We start from the raw sequence: 18862 nt of genomic DNA on the forward strand, positions 1-18862 counted from the left end.
CATCCGACTGGTAGGACGCCACGGAAAAGACCCAGGTCACGTTGGGAAGACGATGTCTCCCTGCTGGTCTGGGAACGCCTCGGGATTCCCCGGGAAGAGCTGGATGAAGTGGCTGGGGAAAGGAAAGTCTGGGCTTCCCTGCTTAGGCTGCTGCCCCCGCGACCCGACCTCGGATAAGCAGAAGAAGATGGATGGATGCTTAGTCAAATAAGTAAGAGAATATCGAGGCTAAAGCAAATGTTACCAATTTAAAAACACACTTTTACCCCAAAAACACCTCTTACGTATACTGTTGAATATGTGGCACTGCCCATTTTTAAGTAACTATGAGTTCAAGAAGTACTGTCTTGAATTACAAATCCTCCAAGAAAGCCCATTAATCTCCGAGTGGGTAATACTGTGCATTTTCGATTCAATAGTTTCATACAAGACCAGTATCGCTTTATTTGAAAATTCTCTGTTCATTGAATGATTGTGATATTGCCTCTAATTTTTTGATATGTTAATATGTTTATTTGTAACAAAGTGAAAGTTGTCTGTCTATCTGTGTTGGCCCTGCGATGAGGTGGCGACTTGTCCAGGGTGTACCCCGCCTTCCGCCCAATTGTAGCTGAGATAGGCGCCAGCGCCCCCCGCGACCCCAAAAGGGAATAAGCGGTAGGAAAATGGATGGATGGATGTAACAAAGTGTGAATAATTGGAAGAATACAAAAATATATTAAGGTCTTTAATTGATTGATTTTAACTATTATTAGTAGTTTGCACAGTACAGTACATATTTCGTACAATTGACCACTAAATGGTAACACGTACAGTTTTTCAACTTGTTTTAAGTCGGGGTCCACGTTAATCAATTCAAAAATGGTCTACATATAAAGATAATGAAACCATGGTTAAAAAAAAAAATCCCGTATATTCCATACAATTATTTGACTAAACTTAAGTTAATAGTACAAAATAAGTAACCAAAAACATTTTGTGCCTTTCGTTTCCATCATATGACATCCCTTCCCGCGTCCAATGATTTATTCCCTGAGTTTGTAAGCAATGTATTATAAGAATATATCAATATAACAAATATATTTGTAAAAATAATAAAAATACATACAGTATAACGATCACGCCGTTACACAACGACCTGGTATCTATACTGTCGACATTTGGATCGGTCCGCCTGCCCTGCCCCTTCACTGCACTTTGGACGCCCATATACTTGTGTGTAAACTTTAGCCTGCTGCTTTTCAAAATGAGGAAAAGAAATGTTAACACGGGTCCGTCATCTTTCGCTCAGACAACCTCCAAAGATCAGAGGAAGAACGAGAATAAGTGAGTTTGCAAATGTGCCGACGTTAACTACAATTTACACACTTTATTGGGGGGTTGTGGAGGTTAACGGACTTGCGACATATTGTCACTTGGTGAAATATCATAGAATGAACAACATTGTTTGTATTTATAACAAAGTACGAGAATTACTTTCTGATTACTGTGTGACGTCAGGTCAAGCTATAAACTGAGACGTTCCAATTGTAGGGTGAGCGATACAGCAGTTGTTGGTATCAATGCGATACCAAGTAAATACAGGGCAGCATTTCCCATACAAATATTTATCAAATATGTTTAAGCTCACTGAAGATGTGTTGCCTTTAATTTGTTGCTCATGATTATAGTCAGAAAAAAACCACAAATAAAAATTGTTTATCAACATTGTGAACAATAATGCAATATGTAGTTACATAGGCAAATTCAATATAAAGGCTTAACAATATAAGACTATATCTACATAGGGATCATTTCATTACATACAAATATTGGAGCGAAATGAAGTCAGTAGTGCAAAGCAATATTCTCCTGCTGCAATATAACAATACACAATGTCAAAAAGGTAACATTGTCACGCCTGTAAATCTGGTTTTATGTTTGATCATGTTTTGTTTTGTTTTCTGGACTCTTGTTCCGTTTTTTCACTTCCTGGTTTGTTTTGTTACCATGACAACTCATTGCTTTTCACCTTGCCCTCCTAGTCACGCCCATGCCCTCAGTCCCGCACCTGTTCCTAATTATCACAGCCACTATTTAAGTCAATGTCTTTCTGTCCATCAGTCTGGGAACATTAACTTTCATTGTAATCTATGACCTTTGCTGCTCATTCTCCATGCCCACGATCACCTGCCACGTACCTTGCTATTCTTGCCTCCTGTTTTTGTTGTCACAGTAAGTGTTTTGTTTTAGTTGTTTATAGTCATGCCATTGTGCTGTTTCTGTTCATGGTTCATTCATGCCAATCGAGCAAGTGTATTTGTTTCCTGTTTTTATTTTGTAGCCAAGTTTTATACCTCCTTGTGAGCGCCCTTAGTTTGCTTATTTTTCTGTTTAGTGTATAAAAAAAGAATCATGTACCTGAATTCACGCCTGGCTCGTCCCATATTCCCTCTGCGTCGAAGGAGCACAAAAAATCCAAGTCCAAGCTTGACAAACATATGCACAACACAACAAAAAACATAGGTAGTTATGAAAATAAACAGACATTAATTCTCGAGGGTGTACCCCGTCTTCCGCCCGAATGCTGCTGAGACAAGGGACCAGCGGTGGAAAATGGATGGATGGATGGAATTAAAAAAATACGGATCCTTCATCAGTCTAATATTGATCCTATATTGATTTATACTATCCTTGGTATCAGTAAAGTGGTGCCTCAGTTATCAATGATCTGATTTTTGTACAGCGTCTTTTCTCTTGCACGGTCAATTATTTCACCGCAGAATGTAGTGAAATTGAGTGCAATAAAAAGAATCACACGTTGATACTCAGTCTCAGGATTTTTTTTTTTTGGTATACCAGCAAAATAAGCCATAATGGGGCCAAAGACAGTTGTAAGTGCCAACACTTTGATAAAGAAAGTGAGGAAAGAATCTTCAAGAATGTTCATTCATCCATTTAATTTGTTATTTATTATTATTATTATTGTTTTTAAATCATTTCGCACTCAGTTTATTTTTTCCCGTGTTTAATTTCACATTGTTTCTGTATGTGAATTGAATTATTCTCTTTAAAATGTTTTGCGTTAAACTTTTGGGTGACTTAAAATTACATTATTTCTCATGGCAAACATTGCTGTGATTTTTGTACGATTCAGACCTTTTAGCCCGGCTCACGAATCAAACCAAGGTACTGCTGTGTTATGGATATTATGGAGCGATATGCCTACCCTTACTTCCTAGCAGTCTGGTATGCAGCATAACTAGGTTATGATGAACATGTCATGATACACTTGAAGCTGTGAAAGTACGTCCTAAATCCGGACAAATGAGTGGACTTTTTGGAGGCTGCTGAAAAAAAGACCTATATTTTTCCCTGAAGAGGTGTGAAGAAATCAGTCTTTCCACTCAAAATACTCTTCTGTCTTATTGGAGTGTTAACAGAGGAGGAGGACTGTATTGTCCATTAAACTGGAAACAGTCTGAAGAGCAACCTCCTCTGTGATGTTGCTTCTAGCAAGGTCAGTGTGAGAGTCTGACATCTTGATGGCATCATTCAGCTCTTATCGCCTTAATATTACGACACCCAGGAAGCCTGGACATAACCTTCATCGGCACATTGAGAACATAAATACTCTTTACAGAGGCTGTATGAACATACTGTATCTTTGCTTTGTTGCGTTTCAAAACACCAAAATATGTGTTTTTCGTTTTTCTCTTTGCTTAGGCCCTGCTGGAGAAAAAGGGGTTTATTTGCTCTCTTTGTCTTCCTCCTTTTAATGCCTTTCACGCTGATCATGGCCAGGGAATTGTTGCAGAATCTTGTTTACACTCATAGAAGTAAGCGTACAAGAACTATCATGTTATTTGATTTGTTTAAACATACTTAAAAAACACATACTTACCTTCTGTGTGCAGTGAGGGTTCCCTTCTTTGCTGACCTTGGCCAACCTTCTGACTTCTCCCTAAATCACACCATCAACATGTACTTAACATCAGAAGAAGGAATCTCTCTTGGTGTTTGGTGAGTCTTCTTGCGTTCTCAAAAAGTGGGTCTTCACCTAAGTGCAATCAGTACTGACGGGTCAAACTGAAGCATCACAAGAAGTGATAGTGTGTCCCTCGAAGAATCCATGTGTGTGTCACTTTGAGGGGAAAAAATGACTGATCCAGCTACTGCATCATTTGACTGTGAAGTACCAACCCGTGTTTATCAGGAAGCACTGCAGTTTGACTGACAAGTGACAGCTCGAAATGAAAGCAGTTGAAGGAATGGCGTCTCCATCCTCGATCTAAATCAGGGGTGTCAAACTCATTTTAGATCGGAGGCCACGTGGTGAAAAATCTACTCCCAAGTGGGCTGGACTGGTAAAATCACCGCACAATAACTTAAAAATAAAGACAACTTCAGGTTGTTTTCTTTGTTTGAAAATAGAACAAGTAAATTCTGAAAATGTACAAATCATTATGGTGTTGTTGTATTTTTTACACTTACTTGTTGCGGATAATAGTATTCTATCTTTATTTGTCGTTATTTTTACTCTCTGAATAAATCATGTGATAATGTTCATCAGTCAACTCATTGGTGTTCATTTTCAATCTATCAAGATAAAAAAATATTATCAAAACCAAATTACAGTATGTTATAAATGATATCCTGTAATTTGCAAATTTTCCTTGACTGGTGCACCAGAACATGTGGTTTATTTATTTTACATATGTAGCATAATCTACAAAGATACAAATAATTGCTAGTGTGACATCTAATGGACACAATTAGAACAGCAGTTTCTTTCATTCAAAAATTGTGGCCCATTTTGATACTTAGCAAACTCATCCCGTGGACCAGAAAAAATATGTTCTGATCTGAATGGAAAAAGGAACATTTCTGAAGTCTGCATACATTTTGATCTTATGGCGCCATGTTTCCCATTGGCTCGTTGGCTTTTTGACCAAAGTTGCACAAGTCATAATCCTTTCTTCATTTATCGCTGTTTATTGGTTCTAGACAAAAATGTGTTTAATTAATTTCCGGCAAAGTAGGAATTATTAATTATAGATGGGAATATCTTCATAGCTGGAGCATTAAGAACTTGTTACTAACTTCTTAATACCAATTTCAACATCATGAGAGCCCTTTAGACATGAAAAAGCACCCTTTAGTCACCTTTCCACCCATGTAATACAATATACCAATGAAGGCAATGCTTCCTGAGGCTGAGCCAATCAATGACCACGATACTGGACAACATGATCATATTACATCATTACTGTAGTAATGATGTTATAATCATTTAGCCATTATTATACCTAAAAATATTTATTGAGAGAAAAACTGTTGTAGAATATGCTCAAAATAACAACAAAAAACTGAAGACAATATATTTGCTAACTATTGATTTTATTTGCAAGTGAAGTGAAGTGAATTATATTTACATAGCTCTTTTTCCTCTAGTGACTCAAAGCGCTTTACGTAGTGAAACCCAATATCTAATTTTTACATTTAAACCAGTGTAGGTGGCACTGGGAGCAGGTGGGTAAAGTGTCCTGCCCAAAGACACAACGGCAGTGACTAAGATGGCGGAGGCAGGGATCGAACCTGGAACCCTCAAGTTGCTGGCACGGCCACTCTACCAACCGAGCTATACCGCCCCCAAGTCAAAACTAGTAACCTAATCCAGTAGATGGTGGATGACCATTATAAAACAGCACCAGAGTATCCCTGCGATATCAATACAGCGAGTGGGTGTGCCATATACTCACTGAGGCTTAATTTACCCATCACCAATAATGAGCTCTTCATGTATTGTTTTCTACTTGTTAAAGGCATACGGTGCCTGCAAGTCAATGGAGGCAGGCACAAGGGAAAGGAATGGCATGGTACCAAAGCACCATCAGTGATGGGAGTCCAGTTATCATTTACCTACATGGGAACACAGGCACAAGGTGGGTTACACAATGACGTTTTTTGACTCACCGGGAAGCACAGGAAAATAGAACTTCTCCATAAAATGGATATTTTCTCCGATTAAATGGTAATATTATTCCTTACAAACTTTTTCTGTATACAGGGGAGCTTCTCATCGGGTGGGCATTGCGAAAGTGAGCAAACATATTCACCCTTTAGCAACTCTATTAAAGTCAGGATAGCTGTTCTGAAACTCAATACCTGTTTTGTCAACAGGTATTGAGTGCACTTGGTTACCATGTGACACAGCCTGACTACAGAGGTTGGTGCCAACCAATATTTTTTGCATCCTTAAGGATGGCATAACTCATTGTCCTCACAGTGATCTATAAAGCCACTACAAAGAAATAAGATTGTAACAGAGCAGCAGTGCAATTTCTGTGAAACATTTCCTCTCTGTGATTGCCATCTGGTGGTGCCAAGGGTCAGCTACATTTTAGTGTGCCTCAGTGAAAGTTTCTTAATCCACAGGATTTGGAGACTCAAGCGGTGAGCCGACTGAAATTGGACTCACTACAGATGCCGTCCACGTTTACAAGTGGGTCAAAAAATACAGTGGAAGCAGCCCGGTCGTCCTCTGGGGCCATTCTCTTGGCACTGGGTAAGTAGTTTATGAAGTCATAACGACTTAATGTCTACTTGGTGTACCAATGTATTATACCACACTCCACACAGCACTACGCTCATTTAATATGAGTAGATTTTCAAAAGGTAAAGGCTTATCCCCTTAATGATTTTGTTAACACTGATTTTAAATACACTGCATAACACCCTCCACATTTCAAGGGTACGGTAATTGTATATATACAGCACCAATTCATCCCCATTTATTAAGGAAAAACAACTAAACCCATGAGCCATCTTGGGCATTGGTCATTTTCCCCAGTTGGTTAAAACAGTGGTTCTCAACCTTTTTTCAGTGATGTACCCCTTGTGAAAATGTTTTTAATTCAAGTACCCCCTAATCAGAGCAAAGCTTTTTATGTTGAATAAAAGAGATAAAGAAGTAAAATACAGCACTATTTCATCAGTTTATGATTTATTAAATTGTATAACAGTGCAAAATATTGCTCATTTGTAGTGGTCTTTCTTGAACTATTTGGAAAAAAGATATACAAATAAGTAAAAACTTGTTGAAAAATAAACATGTGATTCAATTAGAGATAAAGTTTTCTACACATAGAAGTAATCATCAACTTAAAGTGCCCTCTGTGGGGATTGTAAAAGAGATCCATCTGGATTCATGAACTTTCTTCTAAACACTTCTTCACAAAAAAAGAAATCTTTAACATCAATATTTATGGAACATGTCCAGAAAAAAAAAGTAGCTGTCAACAGCTTGTATTTTTGTATTTTTTTTTACAGTTCATGAACTCACATTCATATTTTGTTGACATATTTTTCAATAAATATATTAATAAAGGATTTTTGAATTGCTGCTATAATTAGAATAGTTTTAAATAATCTCAAGTACCCCTTAGCATACGCGTACTCCCATTTGAGAACCACTGGGTTAGAATATTATTATTTACTCACTCCAAATAGTCAATGCCAATGGGGTCTGCAACCTGCGGCTTTGGAGTCACTTGCGGCTCTTTTATCCCTCTATTGTGGCTGGAATGAATGTATGCTTCTGTGTTGTGGAGTCACTATGCTGTCCTTTAGGGCACCGTCATGTTTTTCAAAGTTCCGCATCAACCATTCAATTTTAGGGGCAATGTTTTCTGATGAGAAACTTTGGCACTTAACTTGTCATTATTTAGGCTATGTCTACACTAAGCCGGATAACCACTAAACAAATAATTATTTAGCCTAAGCCTCGTTTCAGCCACATTAGAACACCCTTTAAGGCAGGGGTGTCAAACTCAAATACAGAGTGGGCCAAAATTTTAAACGGAACAAAGCCGCGGGCCAAGGTTGAACAAATTAACCTTTTAATAGGGACCTAAGCAAGTTTTGCATTAAATATTGAACAAGCAAGGCTTATATAACTTTAGTGACATGCAAAATCCAGTTTCAAATAATAATAATAGTAATAAAAAAAATATCAATGGCATATCAAATCAAATTTAAATAAAAATGTAATGCATTTTTTTCTATTTGCAATCTTCTGAGGTAAATATCAAATTTTTTCCACAGGCTAATGATAAATTTGAAAATGAAATAACAATAATGAATGAACCAAACATTCAAGCCTTGAAGTAGCAAGAGAAAATGCATGGATAAAACGTTAATTATTGGTCAGTTTGCTGGAAGTTTCCCGGAAGAGTTAGTGCTGCAAGGGATTCTGGGTATTTGTTCTGTTGTGTTACGGTGCGGATGTTCACCCGAAATGTGTTTGTCATTCTTGTTTAGTGTGGGTTCACAGTGTGGCGCATATTTGTGACAGTGCTAAAGTTGTTTATATGGCCCCCCTCAGTGTGACCTGTATGGCTGTTGACCAAGTATGCCTTGCATTCACTTGTGTGTGTAAAAGCCACAAATATTATGTGACACGCTGTTAGTATGGAGGAAAAGCGGACGTGACGACAGGTTGTAGAGAACGCTAAAGGCAGTGCCTTAAATGCACGCCCCAAATATAGTTGTCCAGGTGGAAATCGGTAGAAATTCGGGAGAATGGTTTCCCCGGGAGATTTTCGGGAGGGGCACTGAACTTCGAGAGTCTACCGGGAAAATTAGGAGGGTTGGCAAGTATGAGTATTAGCGGTGAATGCTGTGTTACAGCGGCACCGATGCTATATAACACCGGCGGGCCAGCTCTAATGCTAAATTGATATTGCCTCAAGGGCCAAATCAAATTACACGGCGGGCCAGATATGGCCCGCGGGCCAGAGTTTGACACCCATGCTTTAAGGTAACCCTCCTCGGACAATTTTTTTTACACGCGTCAGTGCGCCGTCTATTTCTTGAATCTCCGGCTCTTAGCTTTGTATGGACTCATTGATGGTTTACAAACTGAGTACGGAGAGGAAGTGACGCCAGAAAGACTGCGCCCCGCACAGGAAGTGACATCAGAAAGAATGTGCCATAGTCAGCTTCATAATAACCCGTAACTCGGCGGCAACCACTAGAAAGATGAAGGTGAATCATCCAGACATGCCAGTGTTTCTCCTTCTTTCACATGTACAGGCGCTTTTGGATATCACACATTAATACCTTAAGAGATGGAAACGGGCGATTGCAGCTATTTCGGATACAACACTTCTCAGACAGCAACATAGCAATGTTGAGTAACAGTTTTGGATAAGCCTTGGAAGAACGGCAACATGGTGGGATATGTTTGTCACCAGGTGTGTTGTGTCAGAGGGACGGTAAGAGAAACTTTCAAATGTCCAAGTCAGCTGTAATTCTACTTAGTGAAAAACTTTGTCCATTTGTCGAAGGACAGATGACAGTGCGGGCTCCAGTGGACAATTAAGGGAAGATTACGAAAAATAACGAATGCATTTGGACTGGCAAAGCAGACTATCAGTTATTGTCCGCGATGTATTTCAAGCGATTACTCAACGTCTAGTTTTGTACTTTTGTGAAGTCATGAAGTGGTTGCGGCCGTCAAGTACGACCACCAATTTCAGCCTGAAACCACAGTGCGCTGTTGTTGGTTGTAAAATGTTCTTAATCACATTGTTTACTTTCACACGTCCATTAAAGATATGATTCATGTATGATGGCTCAGCTGTGATTCACTACAATAGTCTAACAGCTGCTGATAGATAGTGAGGCAAGCAAGGTTTACTGTTAAAATTAATGTGGCTATAGTCTACATTGAAACACAGGGTAAAGATATACTTCCAGGTCAAGTCTATGACGCACGCATTTTTTCACGCATGTGTAGTAGGTTGCGTTGGGCTGGTGGACGGAGGCGGGAGGAGGTCTCAAACGGTGGCATTGTTGTGTGTGGATACGGATTAGGTTAGGTGGGATTTACCCTGGATAACCTTTTTAGATTCCTTTTGTTGCTAAGAAACAATGGTAACGAGTGGGATTGCATGTCATGAGAACCGGTGCTGTACTACAATACTTTAAATGCAAACAATGAAGGCAAATTTGGCAAGATGAGCAGTATGCCAGATGATTGAATCGCATCAACACAGGACAAGTACAAAAAGCCAAGCAATTACGGCTTTTGCCGCATCGATGTTACGCACAGTTAGACTTTTTTTTAGGCGCACGTCATGCTACGCTAAAGGATTTGGAAGGGAAAGACATAGCTCACCTTAACACAGCAGCATAAACAAGTTGTAGGTAGAATAGAGGAAAAGTTCAGAATCGTGGCTATACCTACTAAAGGAGAAACATGGAAGAAAATGAGATGTGTGACAACCAGTGTTAATGTTGTTATATAATAATGGCGTTACTCCAGTGGGGGGAAAATAATCAATTCAATGAAGTGATAATCATGTAATTCCACAATACCCTGTGGACAAGGTGCGATGCCGCCACCAAAAGACATTCAATCACCGTATGAACTATAAATAATTACAATTTCAAAGTAATTTTCCTAACACTGGTGAAAACACAACACATCAAAGAACAAGAATCCAGCAAAGTTTGATTTTGACTAATTGTCAGGTGGCGGCAAGTGTGAGTTGTTACCTCGGAAAACTATAGGGAGAAACTGGAAAAAAAACAGTGACGAAGATAACGTGCAAAATACAGTGGGAAAAATAAACAAACAGTAACGTAACGTGACAACACGTTTGAAGAAACTGTATGTAGCGTTAATAGGGTTTGTGGTGTAAGCAAAACAATGATGACTGGTGGTATATATTTACAAGAGTGTAGTCACGTGTTATGGTCATTTTTGTTGGTGCAGGAGGAACAGACTAGATAGAGGAGTGCTTCACAATACTGTTGTGTGTCTTTTCAGGGTGGCCACAAACATGGCTGTCAAACTGCTAGAGCAAGGTTGGTGTGACCTCACAGACAAATATTCATGATCAAATACAACCACCTCTCACTATGATTGTATCAACAGGTATTGTTTTGGACGGCGTGATCCTCGAAGGCTCCTTTAATATCGCTGCAAAAAAACTAACAAGTCATTTATTTTCCTGGGTAAGCTTAATCAACATTCGTCATTTACACAATTTAATTTATTTTGAATACTGTAAAACATAACACAACATTTTTTTTATTTCTGTTTTTTTAGTATTACTGGACATTTCCTGGCTTGGGATTTTTTTTCCCAGAGCCATGGGCTGAAAATAAGGTTGTCTTTCCCAGTGAGGAAAAGTAAGTTTTTAAACACAAACATTTTACAGCTGAGACTCCAAAGTTGAACAAATGCGTTCCAAATTTCAAAACAGATTTTTCCATTGAGTACGTCATGTAATTAGAAAGTAATGCAAAGTGAATTGACTTGTTCCAGGCTCAAAGTGTTAACATTAAAAAACCTTTATTTACTGTACAGCCAAAAGTTTAATCAACAAAATTAAAGGCCTACTGAAACCCACTACTACAGACCACACAGTCTGATAGTTTATATATCAATGATGAAATCTTAACATTGCAACACATGCCAATACGGCCGGTTTAGTTTACTAAATTACAATTTAAAATTTCCCACGGAGTTTCTTGTTGAAAACGTCGCGGAATGATGACGCGTGATTGTGAAGTCTTGGGTTGTAGTGGACATATTAGCTCAGCACCACTCAGGGCTAAAAGTCGTCTCTTTTCATCGCATGATTACAGTTATTTGGACATCTGTGTTGCTGAATCTTTTGCAATTTGTTCAATTAATAATGGAGACTGGAAAGAAGAATGCTGTTGGTGGAAAGCGGTGGATTGCAGCTGCCTTTATCACCGAAACACAGCCCGTGTTTCTTTGTTTATTGTGAAGCTTTAACACAGAGCGAACATGTTTCTCCACGTCAACCAGCAAGTTTTTGGATGGGAAAATTTGTATATTAAGTCGGCTCTTACCGGAGACTTGAGTGGATTATGCGACCTCCTCCTGTAGCTGTCAAAAAGGCAGCTGTGATCTTGGCTCCTCTCAGAGACACTGGCGTTCACCGCAGCCCTCCGACTTTCAGGTATGACTTTACAATCTCACTAAAACACTATTAACACAATAAGCAGACAAGGGATTTTCCAGAATTATCCTAGTAAATGCGTCTAATAACATCTGTCGCCCGGAGCCGTCGCCTTTTCTTTTTTTTTTTTTTAGTGCTTCACTCTAACTTTCCTCATCCACAAATCTTTCATCCTCGCTCAAATTAATGGGGAACTTGTTGCTTTCTCGGTACGAATTGCACTTGGTGCTGGTGGCTATGATTATAAACAATGTGAGAATGTGAGGATCCCTACAACCCGTGACGTCACGCGCACAACGTCTGCTACTTCCGGTACAGGCAAGGCTTTTTAATTAGCGACCAAAAGTTGAAAACTTTATCGTAAATGTTCTCTACTAAATCCTTTCAGCAAAAATATGGCAATATCGCGAAATGATCGAGACCTGCTATCCCCGTTTAAATAAGAAAATCTCATTTCAGTAGGCCTTTAACATTCCTAATTGTCATCTAAGTATACAGAAAATGATCCATTATGTAATAAACCTTCCTGTAACATAAAGTCAGAATATAGTGACATTGGAGTAGTGCAAAAACCAGTGTGCCAGCACAAAAAGTGTTTATCCACAAACTCAAAATTGTTCTAACAATAAGTCTCTGTAAAGGTTTTTTATTCTGCTAACGTTTGGTATCCACTTACGAGCTCAGTAGAAAAATGACAAGTTCTCAATAAAGTTGAGTTCCGATTCAGACATTCTCTACTTTGAAGTACTGTAAATCTGAACATATATAAATGAAATGTTTCCAGTATAACCTTCATAATATACAAAATCATTTCTCTGACATTCATCATACATGAAATGCATTTAAACAAATGTGCTAGCTCGATGAAAATCCCATTTACGCACTACAAATTACCACAAGTGGGGTTTTTTTTAACACCTCCAGATATGACAATCACATAGACAACTAAAAACATACAGGAATGTTACCTTCAACATGTTAACTACGGTAGACTACTGACAAAAAACGAACAAACCTTTAACACGCAATGCCCTGCAATCGGTCCCAAACCCACTAGTTGAGAATCACTTTAGTGCCATTTCATTACATTTTGTAGGGAATATCAAGAACACTTTGTGTATGTATTTATTCACTTAAAGTTATGGTCAAAAGTTTACATACACTTGTAAAGAACATAATGTCATGGCTTTCTTGAGTTTCCAATAATTTCTACAACTCTTATTTTTTTGTGATAGAGTGATTGGAGTACATACTTGTTGGTCACAAAAAACATTGATGATATTTGGTTCTTTTATGAATTTATTATGAGTCTACTGAAAATGTGACCAAATCTGCTGGGTCAAAAGTATACATACAGCAATGTTAATATTCGGTTACATGTCCTTTGGCAAGTTTCACTGCAATAAGGCGCTTTTGGTAGCCATCCACAAGCTTCTGGCAAGCTTCTTTTTTAATTTTTGACCACTCCTCTTGAGCAAATCGGTGCAGTTCAACTAAATTTGTTGGTTTTCTGACATGGACTTATTTCTTCAGCATTGTCCAAACATTAAAGTCAGGACTTTGGGAAGGCCATTCCAAACCTTAATTCTAGCCTGATTTTGCCCTTCCTTTACCACTTTTGACGTGTATTTGGGGTCATTGTCCTGTTGGAACACCCAACTGCGCCCAAGACCCAACCTCCTGGCTGATGATTTTAGGTTGCCCTGAAGAATTTGGAGGTAATCCTTCTTTTTAATTGTCCTATTTACTCTTTGTGAAACACCAGTTCCATTGGCAGCAAAACAGGCCCGGAGCATAATACTACCAACACCATGATTGACGGTAGGTGTGGTGTTCCTGGGATTAAGGGCCTCACCTTTTCTGTTCCAAACATATTGCTGGGTATTGTGAAGTGAAGTGAATTATATTTGTATAGTGCTTTTCTCTAGTGACTCAAAGCGCTTTACATAGAGAAACCCAGTATCTAAGTTACATTTGTATTTTATTTTTTTTAAACCAGTGTGGGTGGCACTGGGAGCATGTGGGTAAAGTCTCTTGCCCAAGGACACAACAGCAGTGACTAGGTTGGCAGAAGCGGGGATTGAACCTGAAACCTTCAAGTTGCTGGGACGGCCACTCTAACAACCGAGCTATACCTGACAAACAGCTAAATTTCTGTTTCATCTGACCACAGAACATTCCTCCAGAAGGACTTATCTTTGTCCATGTGATGTCAGATTAAACAAAAATTGAGCTGTTTGTGTTATGGTTTTACACGGGAAGGTGACGGCAACAGACATTAGAGGTTTGGTAGCTCTATAGATTTATTATATATATAAACTATATACATATATTAAATCAAACAATAGATTATAAACTAAGGAAATGGAGTGTGAACGAGAGCCAAAAGTGTATGTGGTGTGAGGCTGTGTGTGATTGGCTGAGGTGTGTGTTACCAAATGTTGTGGAGAGCGAAGTAACACGGAAGTCCGTAGGGCAAGAGCGAAGAGACAAGATCCGTGTCCAAGCGGGGGAAGTCAAGGATTGAGGGAGGTATTCAGAGTCCAGAGGGAGATCCAGGGAAAAAGTGAGACGCACAGCTCACTTTAAAGACGACGGAGGGTACTGCGGGGACGACACAAGAAAACACGCACTGAAAACACGGATGGGCAAACACAGCGAGAGCAGGATTACATGAAGCAGGACGTGGGTTTCTGTACTCGAACAGAAGACTATACTGAGGCCCTGGCATGCCAAGTTGTGTAGGCTTATGAAGGCAGGTCCTTCATTACGGACAGGTGTGCTGATTGCCGGTGAACGATTGTAGCTGGCGGCTGCCGCAGGGCACAGACCCAGCGCACTCCTGGATGCGCGTGGCCGTGAGCGCGTCCCGAGGCACGACAAGCAGATCTCAAGGATGAGGGTGCATTCCAAAGCGCCCTGGCGGTGACAGTTTGGCAACAATACCCAGCAATATGTTTGGAGGAGAAAAGGTGAGGCCTGTAATCCCAGGAACGCCATTCATACCGTCAAGCATGGTGGTGGTAGTATTATGCTCTAGGCCTGTTTTGCTGCCAATGGAACTGGTGCTTTACAGAGAGTAAACGGGACAATGAAAAAGTAGGATTACCTCCAAATTCTTCAGGACAACCTAAAATCATCCGACCGGAGGTTGGGTCTTGGGCGCAGTCCGGTGTTCCAACAGGACAATGGCCTCAAACACACATCAAAGGTGATAAAGGAATGGCTAAATCAGGCTAGAATTAAGGTTCTAGAATGGCTTTTCCAAAGTCCTGACTTAAACGTGTGGAGAATGCTGAAGAAACAAGATCATGTCAGAAAACCAACAAATTTAGCTGAACTGCACCAATTTTTTTCAAAAAGAGTGATCAAAAATTCAACCAGGCTGTGAAACTTGCCAAGGGACATGTAACCAAATATTGATATTGCTTTATGTATACTTTTGACCCAGCAGATTTGGTCACATTTTCAGTAGACCCATAATAAATTCATAAAAGAACAAAACTTCATGAATGTTTTTTGTGACCAAGTATGTGCTCCAATCATTCTATCATAAAGAAATAAGAGTTATAGAAATTATTGGAAACTCAAAACAGCCATGACATTATGTTCTTTAAAAGTATATGTAATCTTTTGACCATGCCTGTATATTGCTCCTATTGTACTGACCTATGCATGTTCTTATGTTGCAAAAAGTTATTTTGAGTTCTATAGTTATTTTCCTCTTAGATGTCATTGGCCCTCTTGTGGTGGCATCACAAAAACGAAGGAACAAGCAAAACACACTTGTACAGTTAATCATTTAGATGCTCACAATAGCTGACATCTTACAACAGTTGCTTTTGATAGTTTTGTTTGACTCGAATACTTTGGTTGAAATCAAAATTGTTTGACTTTGGAGGCTTTGTGACATATTCATTGACATCAATGATTAATACAATTTAAGACGAATCATTCATGGCTTGATGTGTTCTTGTTTTAGTTTAAGAAGAATGCAAAGCCCACTTCTCTTCCTTCATGCAGAGGATGATATCATTGTTCCCATTGACGATGCTCAGCAGGTATCAATAACTCTGAACGCTAATTACTAACTAATATGAAACAAGTATATTTTTAAAATCTTCCTTCTAGCTATTCAAGGTAGCAGTGAGTGCCCAGAATACTGAGCGAGTCAAGTTTGTTCCTTTTGAAGCTTCGTTGGGGTACCTGCATAACGGATTATACAAAGACCCCCGTCTGCCTGACATAATAGGGTGAGAAGAAATTTAACTGATAAACATGTTAAGTGCAAATGGGGTAACGTTGCATTGTGTCTCTTCCGCAGGAAGTTCATGTTATCTTTGTAAAGTTGCGGGTATGAGTCCAGCAGAAGTCCATTACACTTATATGATTATTAAGGATTCCGTTGATTGTGTAAAATCAATTGTCGATTGAACATGTATTTAGGAGATTTATGTAGAATGTAGTGTATTACGTGCCTCCGCTTAGCAGAGGCACTGTTGCTTCAGTCTTTTTTTGGTCTGTCCATCCATTTTCTGGACCGCTTATCCTTCTTTAGAGTCACGGGAGGGCTGGAGCCTATCCCAGCTGACTTTGGGTAACAGGTGAGATACACGTTGTTGCTCTTTAGTCAGGGTTTTTATACCGTAGACCAGCTGTCTGCAACCTGCAGCTTTGGAGCCACGTGTGGCTCTTCTTCCTCCTTGTTGTGGCTCCCTCAATTTTTTTTTTTAATCCCCGGGGAGAGAAAAGTTTGCATTTTTTAAATTTCCGGCTGTCTACAAGGCTGTCAATGCCCAAAAGCTGAGTTTTGTGGCCTAAGGAAGGCGAGTAAAAGAGACTGGCAGACTGTGTATTCAGTTCAGCTTTTCGAGTGTGCAACAACTTGGCTAAGCTAACCATGAATACTTGCCAAAAAAGAAAAGAGAAAAGGAAAAATAGTTCAATTTTACATGAACATATTACTTATAAGGTAAAGTGCATTTATTAATATTTATTTACACATTTATTTAAAGCATGTATTATAAATTCCTGTAAAGTAAAGAATAAAAAAGATGAAAACTTTTAAAAGTTTATAAGCTGTGTTCAGTTTTGCAGCTCTATACTATTTTTTTTTTTTTTTAAAGGAAGAGGCGGCCAAATGTCTCTTTTGATAGTAATGGTTGCTGTAGATAAACAACCATTCACATTCCCAGTATCAGGCAGACAGGTAATAACAATGAGTTTATATCCGAAGTTTCCTCAAAAAAACAGAATAACAACTTAAAGCCCTGTCCACTGTTAACTAATGTTGGTCATCTTTAATTAAGGGAAAGAAGCCATACCTGTGAACATTAGCATTTCATCCATCCATCCATTTTCTACCGCTTATTCCCTTTTGGGGTCGCGGGGGGCGCAGGCGCCTATCTCAGCTACAATCGGGCGGAAGGCGGTGTACACCCTGGACAAGTCGCCACCTCATCGCAGGGCCAACACAGATAGACAGACAACATTCACACTCACATTCACACACTAGGGCCAATTTAGTGTTGCCAATCAACCTATCCCCAGGTGCATGTCTTTGGAGGTGGGAGGAAGCCGGAGTACCCGGAGGGAACCCACGCATTCACGGGGAGAACATGCAAACTCCACACAGAAAGATCCCGAGCCTGGATTTGAACCCAGGACTGCAGGAACTTCTTATTGTGAGGCAGACGCACTAACCCCTCTTCCACCGTGAAGCCAGCATTTGCATTTCAATATATGTAAAATTTCCCAGTAAAATGGGCACAATAAATAGTTTTCATTTTCATCACAAATTGCAGTTAAATCAGTAAAAATAGAAAACCCTATGACATGCTCATTCTGGGCTTGAACCTACGTTCCTTTTTTACCAATGGTAAGCTCATAACCAGTCAGTTTTGCTGTTTTATCTATTGGACAAGCTCACTGGTTTGGTTTCGGTAAAAATCCTAATTACTGAGATGAAACGTGGGTCTTGAATTGAGCTACAACAGTCTGATGAGATATTTCGTGGTATATTTATGTAATACAGCTTATATTCATAGTGAAGAAATAAATTTGTCTACTCATACATTTTTATTATTCTAATTGATCATTTGAGTTTGTACTTCTTACTATATTATCTGAAAACATGCTGTGATTCTTATAATAAAATTGTTATGAATGATTTTCACAATGGGTGTCTTTTTTTCTGCCTTGAGACCCTGCCCTCCAAAATCTCTGTGCATGTGCCTGGTCTCAGGTTTAAATAATCTTACCTAATGTCATTGTACTGTACAAACCCCGTTTCCTTCTGAGTTGGGAAATTGTACTAGATGTAAATATAAACGGTATACAATGTAGAGCTTCAGTCGTTTCAACAGTCTGGGGTCTCCGCTGTCGTATTTTAAGCTTCATAATGCGCCACACATTTTCGATGGGAAACAGGTCTGGACTGCAGGTGGGCCAGGAAAGTACCCGCACTCTTTTTTTACGAAGCCACGCTGTTGTAACACTTGTCTTGCTGAAATAAGCAGGGGCGTCCATGATAACGTTGCTTGGATGACAACATATGTTGCTCCAAAACCTGTATGGACCATTCAGCATTAATGGTGCCTTCACAGATGTGTACGTTACCCATGCCTTGGGCACTAATGCACCCCCATACCATCACAGATGCTGGCTTTTGAACTTTGCGCATATAACAATCCGAATGGTTATTTTCCTCTTTGTTCCGGAGGACACCACGTCCTGTAATTTGAAATGTGGACTCGTCAGACCACAGAACACCTTTCTACTTTGCATCAGTCCATCTTAGATGATCTCGGGACAGAGAAGCCGGCGGCGTTTCTGAATGTTGTTGGTAAATGGCTTTCGCTATGCATTGTAGAGCTTTAACT

At 39.4% G+C, this 18862-nt stretch overlaps 1 protein-coding gene across 2 annotated transcripts; it reads left to right on the forward strand.

Moving 5' to 3' along the window:
• Nucleotides 1-638: 638 nt before the first annotated feature.
• Nucleotides 639-18159, forward strand: si:ch211-117n7.7 (Monoacylglycerol lipase ABHD12-like). Of its 2 annotated transcripts, XM_061910777.1 has the most exons (13): nucleotides 639-1326; nucleotides 3706-3818; nucleotides 3897-4002; nucleotides 5805-5924; nucleotides 6050-6080; nucleotides 6163-6208; nucleotides 6418-6547; nucleotides 10817-10854; nucleotides 10925-11004; nucleotides 11099-11181; nucleotides 15964-16042; nucleotides 16113-16234; nucleotides 16306-18159. In XM_061910777.1, exons 1-13 carry the CDS (start codon nucleotides 1247-1249, stop codon nucleotides 16325-16327), a joined length of 1050 nt encoding a protein of 349 aa, XP_061766761.1. In that variant the 5' UTR covers nucleotides 639-1246; the 3' UTR covers nucleotides 16328-18159. The 2 variants fall into 2 exon arrangements, with proteins under 2 accessions (XP_061766761.1, XP_061766763.1); XM_061910779.1 differs by lacking the exon at nucleotides 3706-3818 and having other exon boundaries at nucleotides 642-1326.
• Nucleotides 18160-18862: the final 703 nt, after the last annotated feature.

This window comes from Nerophis ophidion, linkage group LG09 (assembly GCF_033978795.1).
Source record: "Nerophis ophidion isolate RoL-2023_Sa linkage group LG09, RoL_Noph_v1.0, whole genome shotgun sequence".
NCBI lineage: Eukaryota > Metazoa > Chordata > Actinopteri > Syngnathiformes > Syngnathidae > Nerophis > Nerophis ophidion.